The sequence below is a fragment of the Carcharodon carcharias genome, chromosome 2, assembly GCF_017639515.1.
Source record: "Carcharodon carcharias isolate sCarCar2 chromosome 2, sCarCar2.pri, whole genome shotgun sequence".
NCBI classification, from domain to species: Eukaryota; Metazoa; Chordata; class Chondrichthyes; order Lamniformes; family Lamnidae; genus Carcharodon; species Carcharodon carcharias.
This window is the reverse complement of record NC_054468.1, coordinates 136,356,029-136,375,987: the sequence shown is the minus strand read 5'-3', so window position 1 is coordinate 136,375,987 and position 19,959 is coordinate 136,356,029. Positions and strand designations below refer to the sequence as shown.

Sequence of the window (19,959 nt, the reverse complement as noted above, 5' to 3'; positions counted from 1 at the left end):
TGATCACCTGAACCAGACTGGCAATCCAGTGTAATGCTGAAGGAGTACTACACTGTTGGAGGTTTCACTCTTTAAATGAGACTTTAAACTAAGGCTTTGCCTTCCCTCACAACTTGATGTAAAGGATCTCATGGCATGTTTGAAGAAGAGCAGGGAAGTCCTCCTTAGTGACCTGGCCAACATTTATCCTTCAGTCAATGTCATGTAAAAAAAAGACTTGCATTTATACAGTGCTCTTTATGATCACTGGATGCCTCAGAGCACTTTACAGCCAATGAGGTACATTTTGAAGTGTAGTCACTGTTGTAATGTAGGAAATGCAGCAGCCATTATGCACACTGCAAATTCCCAGAAACAGCAATGTGATAATGCCCAGATAATCTGTTTTTGTGATGTTGATTAAGGGATAAATGTTGGGCCAGGACACTGGGAATAACTCCCCTGCTCTTCTTAGAAATAGTGTCATGGGATCTTTTACATCACCCAGGCAGGCAGATAGGGCCTTGGTTTAATATCTCATCTCAAAGATAACACCTCTGAAAGTGCAGCATTCCCTCGGTACTGCACTGGTATGTCAGCCTTGATTTTTGTCCCTATAGTGGGACTTCAACCCCAGGAGCCTTGTGACTCAGAGGCAAAACTGCTACCAATTGAGTCACGGCTGACACGATGACAGATTATTTGATCATTTTTCTCATTCTGCTGAATAGAAGTGTTTCCCTTATAAAATGTGGGTTTGAAATGTGACCTGTCTGACTTGGAAAACTAGCAAAAGATGTTGAGCTGTTTCCAAAGAGCTGACAACTCAACTCAAGTGTGGCCCAAATCTTCAGGCTCTGTTCTACCGAAGTTCTGTCGAAGGGTCATGAGGACTCGAAACGTCAACTCTTTTCTTCTCCGCCGATGCTGCCAGACCTGCTGAGTTTTTCCAGGTAATTCTGTTTCTGTTCTACCCTCCCTCACCACAATATTACTCCCAGCTTCTGCCTCCCTTCCCTCTCCCCTTCATGGATATCCAGTGCCTTCTTTCCCTCTCCCCTCCGTGACCTTTTGTTCTCACTCCCGCTTTCTTGTAATTGAGTCCCATTGATAATGGGAGTGATTCTGTGCACTGCACCGTAGGTGGGAATTCTTCATGAGAATTCCTGCCCTCATAAGGCATTAGTTGGTATTACAGAACTCAGGAGGGGCAAAGGGTAACTGTGGTTGGGGCAGCACTGAGGGGTGACTGAAGTAAGGGCAGTGCTGAGGGGTGAAGGACCAATTGTTCCTGATTTGTGTCAGTGTTACTAAAAAACAGACTGTGTCTGTGAGCCACTGATGATGTGAAATGCTGAGTTTCTAATGTTCTTCTGTTTGAGGTGTTGTTAATGACTATTGTTGGAGTCGTGAGGTTAGGTTTAACAACAATTTTATTCAAAATATAACAAAGAAACCGACAACTAGAATGAGACTTGATTCTTGTCATGAGGCTGCTGAAGAGAACCCGATTTTGATAGTCATGTGAACTTACATAACTTCAAGGTGATGCGAACTGTCTCCTTTATATATTCACATTAACCCTTTATGCAACAGCTCCCCCAGCACGTCCCCAATCTCTGACTTCATCTCTGACCCAAAGAGACAACTGCTGTGGCGGTTTCACCAGTCTACTGGACCGTGTTGTCAGCTCTCTTGGAGGAGATTGAGAATTCAAGCTCTCCATGCATTCTGTCAAACCTTGGGCAGAATGAGAATTAGTTGTTTGGTAGTACAGAATTTGAGTATTGCTGAAAAAAGAGACATGTCGAAGCTTTTCGTCTTTCACTCATCAGGACACTTCACAAGAATAGCAATATAAAGGAAAACAACAATTTATACTTTGAGATGAGAGTGCTGATTGGTTGTCAAGTAAATTCTCATTGATAGGGGTGTTGCCATAGAGAGTGTACCAATTGATGATGACTGAAAGTTAATTGCCAAGCATTTTTTGAGATTTAAACCAGGCAGCTTGACCTGAGGAATGAGTCAGCGAATAGCTGTCACTTATTTTGTTTAGCTGAAACAGGTGCAATGTGTGTACATGTTCTTTCTGTCTGCAAAGATTGGATTGGCCAACATTTGCTAAATAATCTTCGGTGTGCTAAGAATTATGCTGACAACCAGTTTAAGATTGTCAGTCGGTCTCTCAGTATGGTACATTTGCGTGTACTGGAAGGTACATATATTAATTACATAGTGCCCTGTTCTTATGAAGTAAAAGTCTTCAACAAAATTTATATCCCTTGTTCAGGCCTTGCTACAGGGATCCATGACAACATGCCAGCTGTAGTCTCTTTCTTCCCTTGCACATACTCAGCTGTAGCATCAAATCTCATCAACCTCAGATGAAACTTTTGCGCTGTTGGCAGCACTTTTGCTAATTCTTTCGCATACAACAGAGTAACCAAAGGTTTGTGGTCAGCCTCAATTGTGAATTGAAGACTCAGGATATAATCTGCAAACTTCTCGTAAGCCCAGGTAGCAACTAAGGCCTCTTTTTCAATAACTGCATACTTTTGTTCTGTTTTGGTCAAAGAGCGAGATGCGTAGTACACCAGTTTACATTTACCATCACTCTGAATCTGGAAAATTACAGCCCCAATCCAGCCGATGATGCATCTGTGGCAACAATCATATACAGTTCTGGATCATAATGAATCAATATGTTCGGTGCCACTGACTTTCCCTTGATCCTTTCAAATGACGTCTGTTGGCCTTCTTCCCAGCACCAAGCCTAGTCCTGCCCTAGCAGCTGTTACAATGGTTCTTTCATGTTTGCTAAGTTGGGTAAGAACTTTCCCACTTCATTCACCATCCTCATAAATCGCTCCATCTCTATGACATTTCGAGGAGTTGGAAATTCTTTGATCGCTCTAGTTTTCTAAGGGTCTGCACAATATGCTCTAGGTATTTAATAGTTGGTTGCGAGAACTCTCATATGCTATTAAGGGTAAGTCCAGCTTCTTGTAGATGTCGTAGAGCAGTTGTCACTCTGGCGTTATGCTCGGTTGTAGTGCAGCCATGGATTATGATGTCATTCATGTGGCAAATTACTCCCTCCAATCCTTCCAGGATACATGTCACCATCTGCTGAAAAACCTCAGGTGCAGATATGATATCAAAAAGATAATCTGGTAAAGCAATATCTCCCAAATGGTGTAATAAAGGTTGTAAGTAATTTGGATTCCTTATCTAAGGGTAATTACCAAAAGTCACAATTTGTGTCTTGCTTAGTGAGAATCCCAGACTCTCATCCACAGACAACATTGGATGAGTTTCCCTTTCAATGGCTTTATTCAACTGTGTGAGATCTATGCAGATTCTAAGTGATCCTTTTGATTTCGGTACTGGAACCATATCTGAACGCCAACTTGTAGGTTTTGTTGCAGGTGAGATTACTCCTTGCTGTAACATTGTGTCACCTTCCTGCTTTACCTGCTGCAGGAATGGTTGAGGAACTTTCCACGGTGGAAACAAACACATTGGACATTTAGGTGATATGATAAGCTGTGTGTAGCTTCCCAAGCCCTTTGAACAATTGTGGAAATTCAGCTCTAAAATCTTTAGTCTACTCTTGGTTTTTCAATTTCTCCACTCTGTAGATCAGTTGTAAATCTGTGCAAGCTCTTCTACTTAAAATTGAGCAATCCTGGTTCTGGATTACGTATAAAGTTTTGGTGACTCTCTCCTCTCTTTATGTTGTTGTGTTGCAGCCATCTGTCCCATGACTTTAATTGCCTGCCTCCTGGTCCATGGAGTTGTACAGTTGATGGCTGAAGACGATCTCGCTGTAACCACAGTTCAGCATTGGAAGGAACTGAAACTGCAGTTCCAGTGTCCAGTTTAAAACACATTTATGTCTGTTGACTAAAGTTTCAGCACTCCAACTTTCCATTGACCCTTCAATTTCACTGTGAATCATTAACATCTACAATTTGTTGGATTTTGCAAACCTTTGAGGGTTTTTCTTTTTGTTTCTGCAATGTAAACTCCTTCCTCTGATACACTGCTTTAAAATGATCCATCTTCTTACAAAAATGGCACCCTGCAGTTTTGGTGGGACAGTATCCGTGCCGATGCTGCTTTTTCCCACCACACCGATAACTTGATTGTGGCATTTTCCACGTCCTCTTCACACCTCCCCTGTTTCTGTACAGCCACGTTTTTATGCTGAAACTTGATGAACTGCACTGAGTCGGTGCTTCTTCGCAAATGAGCCTTCCTGTCACCTCAAAGTACTGAACGATTCTGTTTTCTAACCTCAGCTTGCCTGGTCGACTGAACAGCCTTGTTTAGGGTTAAGTCAGCCCTTGACTGCAAGAAGTCCAGCAAGTTTTCGTCTAAGACTTCAACAGTGATTCTACCTCACATTAATTCTTCTTTTTAAGTTGCCATACTTGCACATTTCTGCCAGTGAGTATAGATCATTAATAAACGCATCGACACTTTCCCCTGGTCACTGGGCGCACTTTCATTACTTTGTCATGTGCGGCGGTTTCCTCATTGATCCCATGTCTGACCAGGATATTGTCTGCATAACCACCCATTGTCTGCAGAAGTGTACTGACCAGCCCGCTGTTTGGCTTTGTAGCGAGTCCCAATATGGAGCAGCACCTTGCAAATCTCCAGTGCCAGTTCAGTCACACTTCAGCTTGCTTTGGACTTGCAGCTTGCGCAGAGCAATCTGGTACTGGTAATGGTAATGACTTCTGCGTTCCGTTCTTTTTTGTCCCTCCTGTTTAATCTACTGCTGCTTCCCCATGTGCTTTTCGGTCACTGGCTGTTCGTTTTCCTGCTGTCCGTTTACCTGCTGCCGCCATCTAATGTTCTTGTGTTTGAGGCGTTAATGACTATTGTTGGAGTTTTCTGAGGTAGGGTTTAACATCAATTTTATTCAGAAATAACCAAGGATAACTACATCTAGAATGAGACTTCATCCTCTCCACGAAGCTGCCAGAGAGAACCCGATCATGATAATCATGTGGCCAAGATGATGTGAACTGCCTCATTTACACAGTCACATTAACCTTTACACTATGGAGTTGACATGAAATAAGGATTAGGAATATTTAACATTCCTTCCCTTCTACTGGAGGAAGAACATGGAAGTACATGAGAGGCATAAAGGAAATCCAAATTTTGTAGGCCTAGAACAGGTGGCACATTTCTAGAAGACGGAATGAGGGCGTGGGGCGGTGTGTGGTTAAGGGAATCTCCCTCTGGCATTTTGTTCCTTTTCAACCACTATTAAAGCTCTAAATTGATAGATTTTTAATTTGGATTTTCAACAGATCAACCAGGCCACCAATTCCCAATCCAGAATTCATTATTGATGGGTTAAAAACAGTCGCAGATTTCATTTAACTGTGACATGGAAAACGGGTTGAACAATATCTTGGGAATGTATTGAGATATTCCCTGTTTAATTTATTCGATGAAATTCCCTCACCTGAGCTGATTTACTTTGCTGAATTTTAATCTGTTCTCCAACATGTAATAAGAGTTGGGGCAGAACTTCCACCATCCATTCTGTGGGATGGACTGATTTTGTGTTTTAATTTGGTTTTGGCCTGGCTCCCTTGTACATAATGGTTGGTGTTAAACCCTGCGAGTGTTGGCACATCAATAAAATTCACCGTCTGCCACAAGTTTTGGTTCTTTCTGCTTCTGGTATGTGGCTCTCTTATGCTAATAAAGGAACTGGTTTATAAGGCAGAACATCTGGCTGACAGTTGTGTAGCACAGGGGTACCAAATAAACAAAACAGCTGCTTAATCAGGACAGGAAAGGCAGTGGAGATCTTCTGGGGATATAACAACCAAAAGAGATCCTAATTGTTCTGATCCTGTTTATACCAGTCAGATCACAAGTGTGCAATCTGGGAACTCTGCTTATCATAGATGTTACAGCATGGAAAGAGACTATTTGACTCACTGTGCCTGTGCAGATTCTTTGGAAGTGCTATTCAATGAATCCCAGAGCCCTGCTGTTTTTATTTACCTTTTCAAGTTTATATCTAATCCCCTTTGGAAAATTAGTGTTGATTGAATCTGCTTTCACCACTCTATAGGCAGTGGTATACCTACGTGATAGGGAATGATTAAAACGAGAAAAGACCTCAGGACATCCCAGGATGCTTTATAGCCAACTAAGTATTTTTTGAAGTGTAATCACTTCTGATGGGAGAAATGTGGCAGCCCATTTGTGCACAGCAAGGTCCCACAAATGACCAGCTAACCTGTTACCAACTGAGAAGCACAGCTAACAAATAAAGTACATAAAATATCAAAGTTCCTGTGTGTTTTATATTGTAGGTACTTGGGTCTGGGACTGATACATAGCCTGTGTCAGGGCACTATTGTGCACTGTATGTTTGTATGCGAAAGAGTTGTGTTTGGTCTCAATGCCATCATGTGATTAATGTTTACCACATGTTGCTGTGTATAAAAGCATGCCCCATGCTGTCAGTTAAACTCCTTAAATCCTACCTCTTTGCCTAAGCTTTTGGTCATCTGCCCTAATATCTGTTTTTTGGCTCAATGTCAAATTATTTTCTGATTATGATCCTGTGAAGCACCTTGGAATATTTTACTAGGTTAAAAGTGTGATATAAATGCATGTTGTTGTTGTACCTTTGGGTAATAAGGTTGTTTGCAGTGCCAATTCTTTTTTTAACCATTCATGTCCTGCCTAGGGTTTTGCCCTGGTTGCTTTGCCAAGTCTTGTACGTGGTGTGGTACAGGTTGAGCTACTAATTGTTGGCTGTTGCCCTAGATTTAGACCAGTTTGGCAAGGAAATGTTTCTAGTGCCCAAGTGAAATATAGGGCAGCGTTTTTGTCCCGGGTCAGGAACCCAGAAATTCCAGTGACGACCCACCCTCCCCGCCCCAAGGACAATTAACTCCGTCCAATTAAGGACGGCAGGCCCCAAGTCTAGATGGCCAATTGGAAGCCTTCCAGCACTGAAAGATTGTCAGCCCCATCACCCGAGGTGGGCTCTGCTGAAGAGTGCAGGGAGGCATGAAGGTGCCTTCATTTCCAGTTGCTGGACACATATGGATGATATAAGAAGGGCCAAAATGGTTAGGGGCTGTCAGGAGGGGAAAAGTACCCCTCACTAATGGGCAACTGCAGCAGTTCTGACCATTTGTGTGCTTGGCACTTTCTCCATTTAATGGAACTTAGAGTTCCTTATAACTACTTGGTTTGCTGCTGGGAGTCAGCCACTATTTCACCGCTGACCTCCTGATGTGACTGGCAAGCCAGCTTGAAAATCCAGCTGGCGTTGAGAGAGTGCCCTTAATGAAGCTCTTAAGGACCCTTAATTGGTTAGCCGCTTTTGCCAGTTGGCCAATCAGACCTGTTGTCACCCTGCCTCCTGCAGAATCCCATGGAGGCGACACCATGAGCCAGCCAGATGGATTTTTCTCCCGTTTCTGCTCCACCACCACCACCAAACTCAAGTTACCATCATTCATGGTAGTGAGTGGCTATTTTCCAACATAGTTGAATGATGCTGTCTTCAAAGGATGCCCACGCAATGCTTTTCTCCAGAAGAGTCACTGAATCAGTGTTTCCTGATTCTACCCCACCTGATCCCAATTCTGATCAGCTCAGGACCTGGGACATCCTGGAACCTATCTGTTTGATTTCTCAGTGTGAACTCACTGATCCTTCAGAGCCCCTATCACAAACTGTTCAAGCTAACAGAGCAGCATATATTTTTGCTTTAGGTGCCTCTGACTGCATGCAGTTATAATGTTCATCATTTTGTAACTCATTTGCAAGTAAGAACTGTAGAACATCTGTTGCTTAGAATGATGACACTGAAATATGTAACGATTGGTAAGAAGTTGACTCACCGTCTCAGTGCTCTAACAGTGGATTATTGTCCCACTTTCCCAGTAAATGTTCCTGCTGACTCCTTGGATGGCCCTCTCTACATTCCATACAAGACCCTGCTTTCCACAGTGGGCAGCATGGATTTCAGCGAGGGTGAGGCCCAGCGACTCATAGAGATCCTGATGGATAAGGCTGGCATCGTGCAGGACACCTGGCATACGGTAAGCTACCTGTTCAGTTAGTGCCAAGCATTGCATTGACTTGCTGATGTGGCTTCTTTCTCCTGTGTTGACAGGAACTCTGTAAAATAAAGTTGCCTTTCACAGACTCAGGATGTCCCAAAGTTCTTTGCAGACCTTTTAAAATTATTTAATTTTGAAGTATAAGCCACTCTCCTTAACCAACTACTAGAAGTCGTGTGACAGTGACTTGGAGATGCCCTTACAATAAGAAATGCCCACACCTGGGGCGGGATTTTCCGCACCCACCCAACTCAGCGATTTTCCGGTCCCGCCGCTAGTCAAGGGACTTCTAGCTGGGACACTGCCTCGCCCGTGGCAGGTCCCACCAGCGACTGGGCCGGAAAATCCCAGCCCAGGTCTGCCCCTCCTCTCCCTCTCTCTCTCCCCTCCTCTCCCTCTCTCTCTCTCCCCTCCGCTCTCTCTCTCTCTCTCCCCTCCTCTCTCTCTCTCCCCTCCTCTCTCTCTCTCTCCCCTCCTCTCTCTCTCCCCTCCTCTCTCTCTCTCTCCCCTCCTCTCTCTCTCCCCTCCTCTCTCTCTCTCTCCCCTCCTCTCTCTCTCTCTCTCTCCCCTCCCCTCTCTCTCTCTCTCCCCTCCTCTCTCTCTCTCTCCCCTCCTCTCTCTCTCTCTCCCCCCTTCTCTCACTCTCTCGCTCTCTCCCCTCCTCTCTCTCTCTCTCTCTCTCTCTCCGCACCTCTCTCTCTCTCCCCTCCCCTCTCTCTCCCTTCCCTCCCCTCTCTCTCCCTCCCCTCTCTCTCTCTCCCTCCCCTCTCTCTCTCTCTCTCTCTCCCATCTCCTCTCTCTCCCATCTCCTCTCTCTCCCATCCTCTCTCTCCCATCCTCTCTCTCCCATCTCCTCTCTCTCCCATCCTCTCTCTCCCATCTCCTCTCTCTCCCATCCTCTCTCTCCCCTCCTCTCTCTCCCCTCCTCTCTCACACTCCCCTCCTCTCTCTCTCCCCTCCTCTCTCTCTCCCCTCCTCTCTCTCCCTTCCTCTCTCTCTCCCCTCCTCTCTCTCTCTCTCTCCCCTCCTCTCTCACTCTCGCTCCTCTCTCTCTCTCCCCTCCACTCACCATCTCCCCTCCACTCTCCATCTCCCCTCCACTCTCCATCTCCCCTCCTCTCTCCATCTCCCCTCCTCTCTCTCTCCCCCCTGCTCTCTCTCTCTCACTCCCCCTGCTCTCTCTCTGACCCCCAGCTCTCTCTCTGTCTCCCTGCTCTCTCTCTGTCTCCCTGCTCTCTCTCTCTCTGAACCACTGCTCTCTCTCTCTCTGTCTCCCTGCTCTCTCTCTCTCTCTCCCTGCGCTCTATCTCTCCCCTGCGCTCTATCTCTCCCCTGCGCTCTATCTCTCCCCTGCGCTCTATCTCTCCCCTGCGCTCTATCTCTCCCCTGCGCTCTATCTCTCCCCTGCGCTCTATCTCTCCCCTGCGCTCTATCTCTCCCCTGCGCTCTATCTCTCCCCTGCGCTCTATCTCTCCCCTGCGCTCTATCTCTCCCCTGCGCTCTATCTCTCCCCTGCGCTCTATCTCTCCCCTGCGCTCTATCTCTCCCCTGCGCTCTATCTCTCCCCTGCGCTCTATCTCTCCCCTGCGCTCTCTCTCTCCCCTGCGCTCTCTCTCTCCCCTGCGCTCTATCTCTCCCCTGCGCTCTATCTCTCCCCTGCGCTCTATCTCTCCCCTGCGCTCTCTCTCTCCCCTGCGCTCTCTCTCTCCCCTGCGCTCTCTCTCTCCCCTGCGCTCTCTCTCTCCCCTGCGCTCTCTCTCTCCCCTGCGCTCTCTCTCTCCCCTGCGCTCTCTCTCTCCCCTGCGCTCTCTCTCTCCCCTGCGCTCTCTCTCTCCCCTGCGCTCTCTCTCTCCCCTGCGCTCTCTCTCTCCCCTGCGCTCTCTCTCTCCCCTGCGCTCTCTCTCTCCCCTGCGCTCTCTCTCTCCCCTGCGCTCTCTCTCTCCCCTGCGCTCTCTCTCTCCCCTGCGCTCTCTCTCTCCCCTGCGCTCTCTCTCTCCCCTGCGCTCTCTCTCTCCCCTGCGCTCTCTCTCTCCCCTGCGCTCTCTCTCTCCCCTGCGCTCTCTCTCTCCCCTGCGCTCTCTCTCTCCCCTGCGCTCTCTCTCTCCCCTGCGCTCTCTCTCTCCCCTGCGCTCTCTCTCTCCCCTGCGCTCTCTCTCTCCCCTGCGCTCTCTCTCTCCCCTGCGCTCTCTCTCTCCCCTGCGCTCTCTCTCTCCCCTGCGCTCTCTCTCTCCCCTGCGCTCTCTCTCTCCCCTGCGCTCTCTCTCTCCCCTGCGCTCTCTCTCTCCCCTGCGCTCTCTCTCTCCCCTGCGCTCTCTCTCTCCCCTGCGCTCTCTCTCTCCCCTGCGCTCTCTCTCTCCCCTGCGCTCTCTCTCTCCCCTGCGCTCTCTCTCTCCCCTGCGCTCTCTCTCTCCCCTGCGCTCTCTCTCTCCCCTGCGCTCTCTCTCTCCCCTGCGCTCTCTCTCTCCCCTGCGCTCTCTCTCTCCCCTGCGCTCTCTCTCTCCCCTGCGCTCTCTCTCTCCCCTGCGCTCTCTCTCTCCCCTGCGCTCTCTCTCTCCCCTGCGCTCTCTCTCTCCCCTGCGCTCTCTCTCTCCCCTGCGCTCTCTCTCTCCCCTGCGCTCTCTCTCTCCCCTGCGCTCTCTCTCTCCCCTGCGCTCTCTCTCTCCCCTGCGCTCTCTCTCTCCCCTGCGCTCTCTCTCTCCCCTGCGCTCTCTCTCTCCCCTGCGCTCTCTCTCTCCCCTGCGCTCTCTCTCTCCCCTGCGCTCTCTCTCTCCCCTGCGCTCTCTCTCTCCCCTGCGCTCTCTCTCTCCCCTGCGCTCTCTCTCTCCCCTGCGCTCTCTCTCTCCCCTGCGCTCTCTCTCTCCCCTGCGCTCTCTCTCTCCCCTGCGCTCTCTCTCTCCCCTGCGCTCTCTCTCTCCCCTGCGCTCTCTCTCTCCCCTGCGCTCTCTCTCTCCCCTGCGCTCTCTCTCTCCCCTGCGCTCTCTCTCTCCCCTGCGCTCTCTCTCTCCCCTGCGCTCTCTCTCTCCCCTGCGCTCTCTCTCTCCCCTGCGCTCTCTCTCTCCCCTGCGCTCTCTCTCTCCCCTGCGCTCTCTCTCTCCCCTGCGCTCTCTCTCTCCCCTGCGCTCTCTCTCTCCCCTGCGCTCTCTCTCTCCCCTGCGCTCTCTCTCTCCCCTGCGCTCTCTCTCTCCCCTGCGCTCTCTCTCTCCCCTGCGCTCTCTCTCTCCCCTGCGCTCTCTCTCTCCCCTGCGCTCTCTCTCTCCCCTGCGCTCTCTCTCTCCCCTGCGCTCTCTCTCTCCCCTGCGCTCTCTCTCTCCCCTGCGCTCTCTCTCTCCCCTGCGCTCTCTCTCTCCCCTGCGCTCTCTCTCTCCCCTGCGCTCTCTCTCTCCCCTGCGCTCTCTCTCTCCCCTGCGCTCTCTCTCTCCCCTGCGCTCTCTCTCTCCCCTGCGCTCTCTCTCTCCCCTGCGCTCTCTCTCTCCCCTGCGCTCTCTCTCTCCCCTGCGCTCTCTCTCTCCCCTGCGCTCTCTCTCTCCCCTGCGCTCTCTCTCTCCCCTGCGCTCTCTCTCTCCCCTGCGCTCTCTCTCTCCCCTGCGCTCTCTCTCTCCCCTGCGCTCTCTCTCTCCCCTGCGCTCTCTCTCTCCCCTGCGCTCTCTCTCTCCCCTGCGCTCTCTCTCTCCCCTGCGCTCTCTCTCTCCCCTGCGCTCTCTCTCTCCCCTGCGCTCTCTCTCTCCCCTGCGCTCTCTCTCTCCCCTGCGCTCTCTCTCTCCCCTGCGCTCTCTCTCTCCCCTGCGCTCTCTCTCTCCCCTGCGCTCTCTCTCTCCCCTGCGCTCTCTCTCTCCCCTGCGCTCTCTCTCTCCCCTGCGCTCTCTCTCTCCCCTGCGCTCTCTCTCTCCCCTGCGCTCTCTCTCTCCCCTGCGCTCTCTCTCTCCCCTGCGCTCTCTCTCTCCCCTGCGCTCTCTCTCTCCCCTGCGCTCTCTCTCTCCCCTGCGCTCTCTCTCTCCCCTGCGCTCTCTCTCTCCCCTGCGCTCTCTCTCTCCCCTGCGCTCTCTCTCTCCCCTGCGCTCTCTCTCTCCCCTGCGCTCTCTCTCTCCCCTGCGCTCTCTCTCTCCCCTGCGCTCTCTCTCTCCCCTGCGCTCTCTCTCTCCCCTGCGCTCTCTCTCTCCCCTGCGCTCTCTCTCTCCCCTGCGCTCTCTCTCTCCCCTGCGCTCTCTCTCTCCCCTGCGCTCTCTCTCTCCCCTGCGCTCTCTCTCTCCCCTGCGCTCTCTCTCTCCCCTGCGCTCTCTCTCTCCCCTGCGCTCTCTCTCTCCCCTGCGCTCTCTCTCTCCCCTGCGCTCTCTCTCTCCCCTGCGCTCTCTCTCTCCCCTGCGCTCTCTCTCTCCCCTGCGCTCTCTCTCTCCCCTGCGCTCTCTCTCTCCCCTGCGCTCTCTCTCTCCCCTGCGCTCTCTCTCTCCCCTGCGCTCTCTCTCTCCCCTGCGCTCTCTCTCTCCCCTGCGCTCTCTCTCTCCCCTGCGCTCTCTCTCTCCCCTGCGCTCTCTCTCTCCCCTGCGCTCTCTCTCTCCCCTGCGCTCTCTCTCTCCCCTGCGCTCTCTCTCTCCCCTGCGCTCTCTCTCTCCCCTGCGCTCTCTCTCTCCCCTGCGCTCTCTCTCTCCCCTGCGCTCTCTCTCTCCCCTGCGCGCTCTCTCTCCCCTGCGCGCTCTCTCTCCCCTGCGCGCTCTCTCTCCCCTGCGCGCTCTCTCTCCCCTGCGCGCTCTCTCTCCCCTGCGCGCTCTCTCTCCCCTGCGCGCTCTCTCTCCCCTGCGCGCTCTCTCTCCCCTGCGCGCTCTCTCTCCCCTGCGCGCTCTCTCTCCCCTGCGCGCTCTCTCTCCCCTGCGCGCTCTCTCTCCCCTGCGCGCTCTCTCTCCCCTGCGCGCTCTCTCTCCCCTGCGCGCTCTCTCTCCCCTGCGCGCTCTCTCTCCCCTGCGCGCTCTCTCTCCCCTGCGCGCTCTCTCTCCCCTGCGCGCTCTCTCTCCCCTGCGCGCTCTCTCTCCCCTGCGCGCTCTCTCTCCCCCTGCGCGCTCTCTCTCCCTGCGCGCTCTCTCTCCCCTGCGCGCTCTCTCTCCCCTGCGCGCTCTCTCTCCCCTGCGCGCTCTCTCTCCCCTGCGCGCTCTCTCTCCCCTGCGCGCTCTCTCTCCCCTGCGCGCTCTCTCTCCCCCTGCGCGCTCTCTCTCCCCTGCGCGCTCTCTCTCCCCTGCGCGCTCTCTCTCCCCTGCGCGCTCTCTCTCCCCTGCGCGCTCTCTCTCCCCTGCGCGCTCTCTCTCCCCTGCGCGCTCTCTCTCCCCTGCGCGCTCTCTCTCCCCTGCGCGCTCTCTCTCCCCTGCGCGCTCTCTCTCCCCTGCGCGCTCTCTCTCCCCTGCGCGCTCTCTCTCCCCTGCGCGCTCTCTCTCCCCCTGCGCGCTCTCTCTCCCCTGCGCGCTCTCTCTCCCCTGCGCGCTCTCTCTCCCCTGCGCGCTCTCTCTCCCCTGCGCGCTCTCTCTCCCCTGCGCGCTCTCTCTCCCCCTGCGCGCTCTCTCTCCCCTGCGCGCTCTCTCTCCCCTGCGCGCTCTCTCTCCCCTGCGCGCTCTCTCTCCCCTGCGCGCTCTCTCTCCCCTGCGCGCTCTCTCTCTCCCCTGCGCGCTCTCTCTCCCCTGCGCGCTCTCTCTCCCCTGCGCGCTCTCTCTCCCCTGCGCGCTCTCTCTCCCCTGCGCGCTCTCTCTCCCCTGCGCGCTCTCTCTCCCCTGCGCGCTCTCTCTCCCCTGCGCGCTCTCTCTCCCCTGCGCGCTCTCTCTCCCCTGCGCGCTCTCTCTCCCCTGCGCGCTCTCTCTCCCCTGCGCGCTCTCTCTCCCCTGCGCGCTCTCTCTCCCCTGCGCGCTCTCTCTCCCCTGCGCGCTCTCTCTCCCCTGCGCGCTCTCTCTCCCCTGCGCGCTCTCTCTCCCCTGCGCGCTCTCTCTCCCCTGCGCGCTCTCTCTCCCCTGCGCGCTCTCTCTCCCCTGCGCGCTCTCTCTCCCCTGCGCGCTCTCTCTCCCCTGCGCGCTCTCTCTCCCCCTGCGCGCTCTCTCTCCCCTGCGCGCTCTCTCTCCCCTGCGCGCTCTCTCTCCCCTGCGCGCTCTCTCTCCCCTGCGCGCTCTCTCTCCCCTGCGCGCTCTCTCTCCCCTGCGCGCTCTCTCTCCCCTGCGCGCTCTCTCTCCCCTGCGCGCTCTCTCTCCCCTGCGCGCTCTCTCTCCCCTGCGCGCTCTCTCTCCCCTGCGCGCTCTCTCTCCCCTGCGCGCTCTCTCTCCCCTGCGCGCTCTCTCTCCCCTGCGCGCTCTCTCTCCCCTGCGCGCTCTCTCTCCCCTGCGCGCTCTCTCTCCCCTGCGCGCTCTCTCTCCCCTGCGCGCTCTCTCTCCCCTGCGCGCTCTCTCTCCCCTGCGCGCTCTCTCTCCCCCTGCGCGCTCTCTCTCCCCTGCGCGCTCTCTCTCCCCTGCGCGCTCTCTCTCCCCTGCGCGCTCTCTCTCCCCTGCGCGCTCTCTCTCCCCCGCGCGCTCTCTCTCCCCTGCGCGCTCTCTCTCCCCTGCGCGCTCTCTCTCCCCTGCGCGCTCTCTCTCCCCTGCGCGCTCTCTCTCCCCTGCGCGCTCTCTCTCCCCTGCTCTCTCTCTCTCTCCCCTGCTCTCTCTCTCTCTCCCCTGCTCTCTCTCTCTCTCTCCCCTGCTCTCTCTCTCTCTCTCCCCTGCTCTCTCTCTCTCTCTCCCCTGCGCTCTCTCTCTCCCCTGAGCTCTCTCTCTCCCCTGAGCTCTCTCTCTCCCCTGCGCTCTCTCTCTCCCCTGCGCTCTCTCTCTCCCCTGCGCTCTCTCTCTCCCCTGCGCTCTCTCTCTCCCCTGCGCTCTCTCTCTCCCCTGCGCGCTCTCTCTCCCCTGCGCGCTCTCTCTCCCCTGCGCTCTCTCTCTCCCCTGCGCTCTCTCTCTCCCCTGCGCTCTCTCTCTCCCCTGCGCTCTCTCTCTCCCCTGCGCTCTCTCTCTCCCCTGCGCTCTCTCTCTCCCCTGCGCTCTCTCTCTCCCCTGCGCTCTCTCTCTCCCCTGCGCTCTCTCTCTCCCCTGCGCTCTCTCTCTCCCCTGCGCTCTCTCTCTCCCCTGCGCTCTCTCTCTCCCCTGCGCTCTCTCTCTCCCCTGCGCTCTCTCTCTCCCCTGCGCTCTCTCTCTCCCCTGCGCTCTCTCTCTCTCTCTCTCCCCTGCGCTCTCTCTCTCTCTCTCTCTCCCCTGCTCTCTCTCTCTCTCTCTCTCCCCTGCTCTCTCTCTCTCTCTCTCCCCTGCTCTCTCTCTCTCTCTCTCCCCTGCTCTCTCTCTCTCTCTCCCCTGCTCTCTCTCTCTCTCTCCCCTGCTCTCTCTCTCTCTCTCTCCCCTGCTCTGTCTCTCTCTCTCTCCCCTGCTCTGTCTCTCTCTCTCTCCCCTGCTCTGTCTCTCTCTCTCTCTCTCTCTCCCCTGCTCTCTCTCTCTCTCCCCTGCTCTCTCTCTCTCTCTCCCCTGCTCTCTCTCTCTCTCCCCTGCTCTCTCTCTCTCTCTCCCCTGCGCTCTCTCTCTCCCCTGGGCTCTCTCTCTCCCCTGAGCTCTCTCTCTCCCCTGAGCTCTCTCTCTCCCCTGAGCTCTCTCTCTCCCCTGAGCTCTCTCTCTCCCCTGCGCGCTCTCTCTCCCCTGCGCGCTCTCTCTCCCCTGCGCGCTCTCTCTCCCCTGCGCGCTCTCTCTCCCCTGCGCGCTCTCTCTCCCCTGCGCGCTCTCTCTCCCCTGCGCGCTCTCTCTCCCCTGCGCGCTCTCTCTCCCCTGCGCGCTCTCTCTCCCCCTGCGCGCTCTCTCTCCCCTGCGCGCTCTCTCTCCCCTGCGCGCTCTCTCTCCCCTGCGCGCTCTCTCTCCCCTGCGCGCTCTCTCTCCCCTGCGCGCTCTCTCTCCCCTGCGCGCTCTCTCTCCCCTGCGCGCTCTCTCTCCCCTGCGCGCTCTCTCTCCCCTGCGCGCTCTCTCTCCCCTGCGCGCTCTCTCTCCCCTGCGCGCTCTCTCTCCCCTGCGCGCTCTCTCTCCCCCTGCGCGCTCTCTCTCCCCTGCGCGCTCTCTCTCCCCTGCGCGCTCTCTCTCCCCTGCGCGCTCTCTCTCCCCTGCGCGCTCTCTCTCCCCTGCGCGCTCTCTCTCCCCTGCGCGCTCTCTCTCCCCTGCGCGCTCTCTCTCCCCTGCGCGCTCTCTCTCCCCTGCGCGCTCTCTCTCCCCTGCGCGCTCTCTCTCCCCTGCGCGCTCTCTCTCCCCTGCGCGCTCTCTCTCCCCTGCGCGCGCTCTCTCCCCTGCGCGCGCTCTCTCCCCTGCGCGCTCTCTCTGCCCTGCGCGCTCTCTCTCCCCTGCGCGCTCTCTCTCCCCTGCGCGCTCTCTCTCCCCTGCGCGCTCTCTCTCCCCTGCGCGCTCTCTCTCTCCCCTGCTCTCTCTCTCTCTCCCCTGCTCTCTCTCTCTCTCTCCCCTGCTCTCTCTCTCTCTCCCCTGCTCTCTCTCTCTCTCCCCTGCTCTCTCTCTCTCTCCCCTGCTCTCTCTCTCTCCCCTGCTCTCTCTCTCTCTCTCTCCCCTGCTCTCTCTCTCTCCCCTGCTCTCTCTCTCTCTCTCTCCCCTGCCCTCTCTCTCTCTCTCTCTCTCTCCCCTGCTCTCTCTCTCTCTCTCCCCTGCTCTCTCTCTCTCCCCTGCTCTCTCTCTCTCCCCTGCTCTCTCTCTCTCTCTCTCCCCTGCTCTCTCTCTCTCTCTCTCCCCTGCTCTCTCTCTCTCTCTCTCTCCCCTGCTCTCTCTCTCTCTCTCTCTCCCCTGCTCTCTCTCTCTCTCCCCTCCTCTCTCTCTCTCTCCCCCTCCTCTCTCTCTCTCTCTCTCTCTCCCCTCTTCTCTCTCTCTCTCTCTCCCCTGCTCTCTCTCTCTCTCTCCCCTCCTCTCTCTCTCTCTCTCTCCCCTCCTCTCTCTCTCTCTCTCTCCCCTGCTCTCTCTCTCTCCCCTGCTCTCTCTCTCTCTCTCTCCCCTGCTCTCTCTCTCTCTCTCTCTCCCCTGCTCTCTCTCTCTCTCCCCTGCTCTCTCTCTCTCTCCCCTGCTCTCTCTCTCTCCCCTGCTCTCTCTCTCTCTCTCTCCCCTGCTCTCTCTCTCTCTCTCTCTCCCCTGCTCTCTCTCTCTCTCCCCTCCTCTCTCTCTCTCTCCCCTCCTCTCTCTCTCTCTCTCTCTCTCCCCTCTTCTCTCTCTCTCTCTCCCCTCCTCTCTCTCTCTCTCTCTCCTCCTCTCTCTCTCTCTCTCTCCCCTCCTCTCTCTCTCTCTCTCTCTCCCCTCCTCTCTTTCCCCTCCTCTCTCTCTCCCCTCTTCTCTCTCTCCCCTCCCCTCTCTCCCTCTCTCCCCTTCTCTCTCCCTCTCTCCCCTTCTCTCTCCCTCTCTCCCCTTCTCTCTCTCTCTCTCCCCTGCTCTCTCTCTCTCTCTCCCCTGCTCTCTCTCTCTCCCCTGCTCTCTCTCTCTCCCCTGCTCTCTCTCTCTCTCCCCTGCTCTCTCTCTCTCTCCCCTGCTCTCTCTCTCTCTCTCTCTCTCCCCTGCTCTCTCTCTCTCTCTCTCTCTCCCCTGCTCTCTCCCCTGCGCTCTATCTCTCCCCTGCGCTCTATCTCTCCCCTGCGCTCTATCTCTCCCCTGCGCTCTATCTCTCCCCTGCGCTCTATCTCTCCCCTGCGCTCTATCTCTCCCCTGCGCTCTATCTCTCCCCTGCGCTCTATCTCTCCCCTGCGCTCTATCTCTCCCCTGCGCTCTATCTCTCCCCTGCGCTCTCTCTCTCCCCTGCGCTCTCTCTCTCCCCTGCGCTCTCTCTCTCCCCTGCGCTCTCTCTCTCCCCTGCGCGCTCTCTCTCCCCTGCGCTCTCTCTCTCCCCTGCGCTCTCTCTCTCCCCTGCGCTCTCTCTCTCCCCTGCGCTCTCTCTCTCCCCTGCGCTCTCTCTCTCCCCTGCGCTCTCTCTCTCCCCTGCGCTCTCTCTCTCCCCTGCGCTCTCTCTCTCCCCTGCGCTCTCTCTCTCCCCTGCGCTCTCTCTCTCCCCTGCGCTCTCTCTCTCCCCTGCGCTCTCTCTCTCCCCTGCGCTCTCTCTCTCCCCTGCGCTCTCTCTCTCCCCTGCGCTCTCTCTCTCCCCTGCGCTCTCTCTCTCCCCTGCGCTCTCTCTCTCCCCTGCGCTCTCTCTCTCCCCTGCGCTCTCTCTCTCCCCTGCGCTCTCTCTCTCCCCTGCGCTCTCTCTCTCCCCTGCGCTCTCTCTCTCCCCTGCGCTCTCTCTCTCCCCTGCGCTCTCTCTCTCCCCTGCGCTCTCTCTCTCCCCTGCGCTCTCTCTCTCCCCTGCGCTCTCTCTCTCCCCTGCGCTCTCTCTCTCCCCTGCGCTCTCTCTCTCCCCTGCGCTCTCTCTCTCCCCTGCGCTCTCTCTCTCCCCTGCGCTCTCTCTCTCCCCTGCGCTCTCTCTCTCCCCTGCGCTCTCTCTCTCCCCTGCGCTCTCTCTCTCCCCTGCGCTCTCTCTCTCCCCTGCGCTCTCTCTCTCCCCTGCGCTCTCTCTCTCCCCTGCGCTCTCTCTCTCCCCTGCGCTCTCTCTCTCCCCTGCGCTCTCTCTCTCCCCTGCGCTCTCTCTCTCCCCTGCGCTCTCTCTCTCCCCTGCGCTCTCTCTCTCCCCTGCGCTCTCTCTCTCCCCTGCGCTCTCTCTCTCCCCTGCGCTCTCTCTCTCCCCTGCGCTCTCTCTCTCCCCTGCGCTCTCTCTCTCCCCTGCGCTCTCTCTCTCCCCTGCGCTCTCTCTCTCCCCTGCGCTCTCTCTCTCCCCTGCGCTCTCTCTCTCCCCTGCGCTCTCTCTCTCCCCTGCGCTCTCTCTCTCCCCTGCGCTCTCTCTCTCCCCTGCGCTCTCTCTCTCCCCTGCGCTCTCTCTCTCCCCTGCGCTCTCTCTCTCCCCTGCGCTCTCTCTCTCCCCTGCGCTCTCTCTCTCCCCTGCGCTCTCTCTCTCCCCTGCGCTCTCTCTCTCCCCTGCGCTCTCTCTCTCCCCTGCGCTCTCTCTCTCCCCTGCGCTCTCTCTCTCCCCTGCGCTCTCTCTCTCCCCTGCGCTCTCTCTCTCCCCTGCGCTCTCTCTCTCCCCTGCGCTCTCTCTCTCCCCTGCGCTCTCTCTCTCCCCTGCGCTCTCTCTCTCCCCTGCGCTCTCTCTCTCCCCTGCGCTCTCTCTCTCCCCTGCGCTCTCTCTCTCCCCTGCGCTCTCTCTCTCCCCTGCGCTCTCTCTCTCCCCTGCGCTCTCTCTCTCCCCTGCGCTCTCTCTCTCCCCTGCGCTCTCTCTCTCCCCTGCGCTCTCTCTCTCCCCTGCGCTCTCTCTCTCCCCTGCGCTCTCTCTCTCCCCTGCGCTCTCTCTCTCCCCTGCGCTCTCTCTCTCCCCTGCGCTCTCTCTCTCCCCTGCGCTCTCTCTCTCCCCTGCGCTCTCTCTCTCCCCTGCGCTCTCTCTCTCCCCTGCGCTCTCTCTCTCCCCTGCGCTCTCTCTCTCCCCTGCGCTCTCTCTCTCCCCTGCGCTCTCTCTCTCCCCTGCGCTCTCTCTCTCCCCTGCGCTCTCTCTCTCCCCTGCGCTCTCTCTCTCCCCTGCGCTCTCTCTCTCCCCTGCGCTCTCTCTCTCCCCTGCGCTCTCTCTCTCCCCTGCGCTCTCTCTCTCCCCTGCGCTCTCTCTCTCCCCTGCGCTCTCTCTCTCCCCTGCGCTCTCTCTCTCCCCTGCGCTCTCTCTCTCCCCTGCGCTCTCTCTCTCCCCTGCGCTCTCTCTCTCCCCTGCGCTCTCTCTCTCCCCTGCGCTCTCTCTCTCCCCTGCGCTCTCTCTCTCCCCTGCGCTCTCTCTCTCCCCT

The 19,959-nt window shown here is 56.4% G+C and overlaps 1 protein-coding gene across 5 annotated transcripts in view; it reads left to right on the top strand.

The window, feature by feature from the left end:
* Window positions 1-19,959, top strand: part of LOC121275310 (ribosome-binding protein 1-like) — a 165,213-nt gene that overhangs the window by 57,907 nt on the left and 87,347 nt on the right. For all 5 annotated transcript variants that reach the window (XM_041182778.1, XM_041182780.1, XM_041182777.1 and 2 more), the window contains exon 3: window positions 7,927-8,084. In XM_041182778.1, coding sequence (XP_041038712.1) covers window positions 7,927-8,084 — 158 coding nt within the window. The remainder of the gene's footprint in view (window positions 1-7,926; window positions 8,085-19,959) is intronic.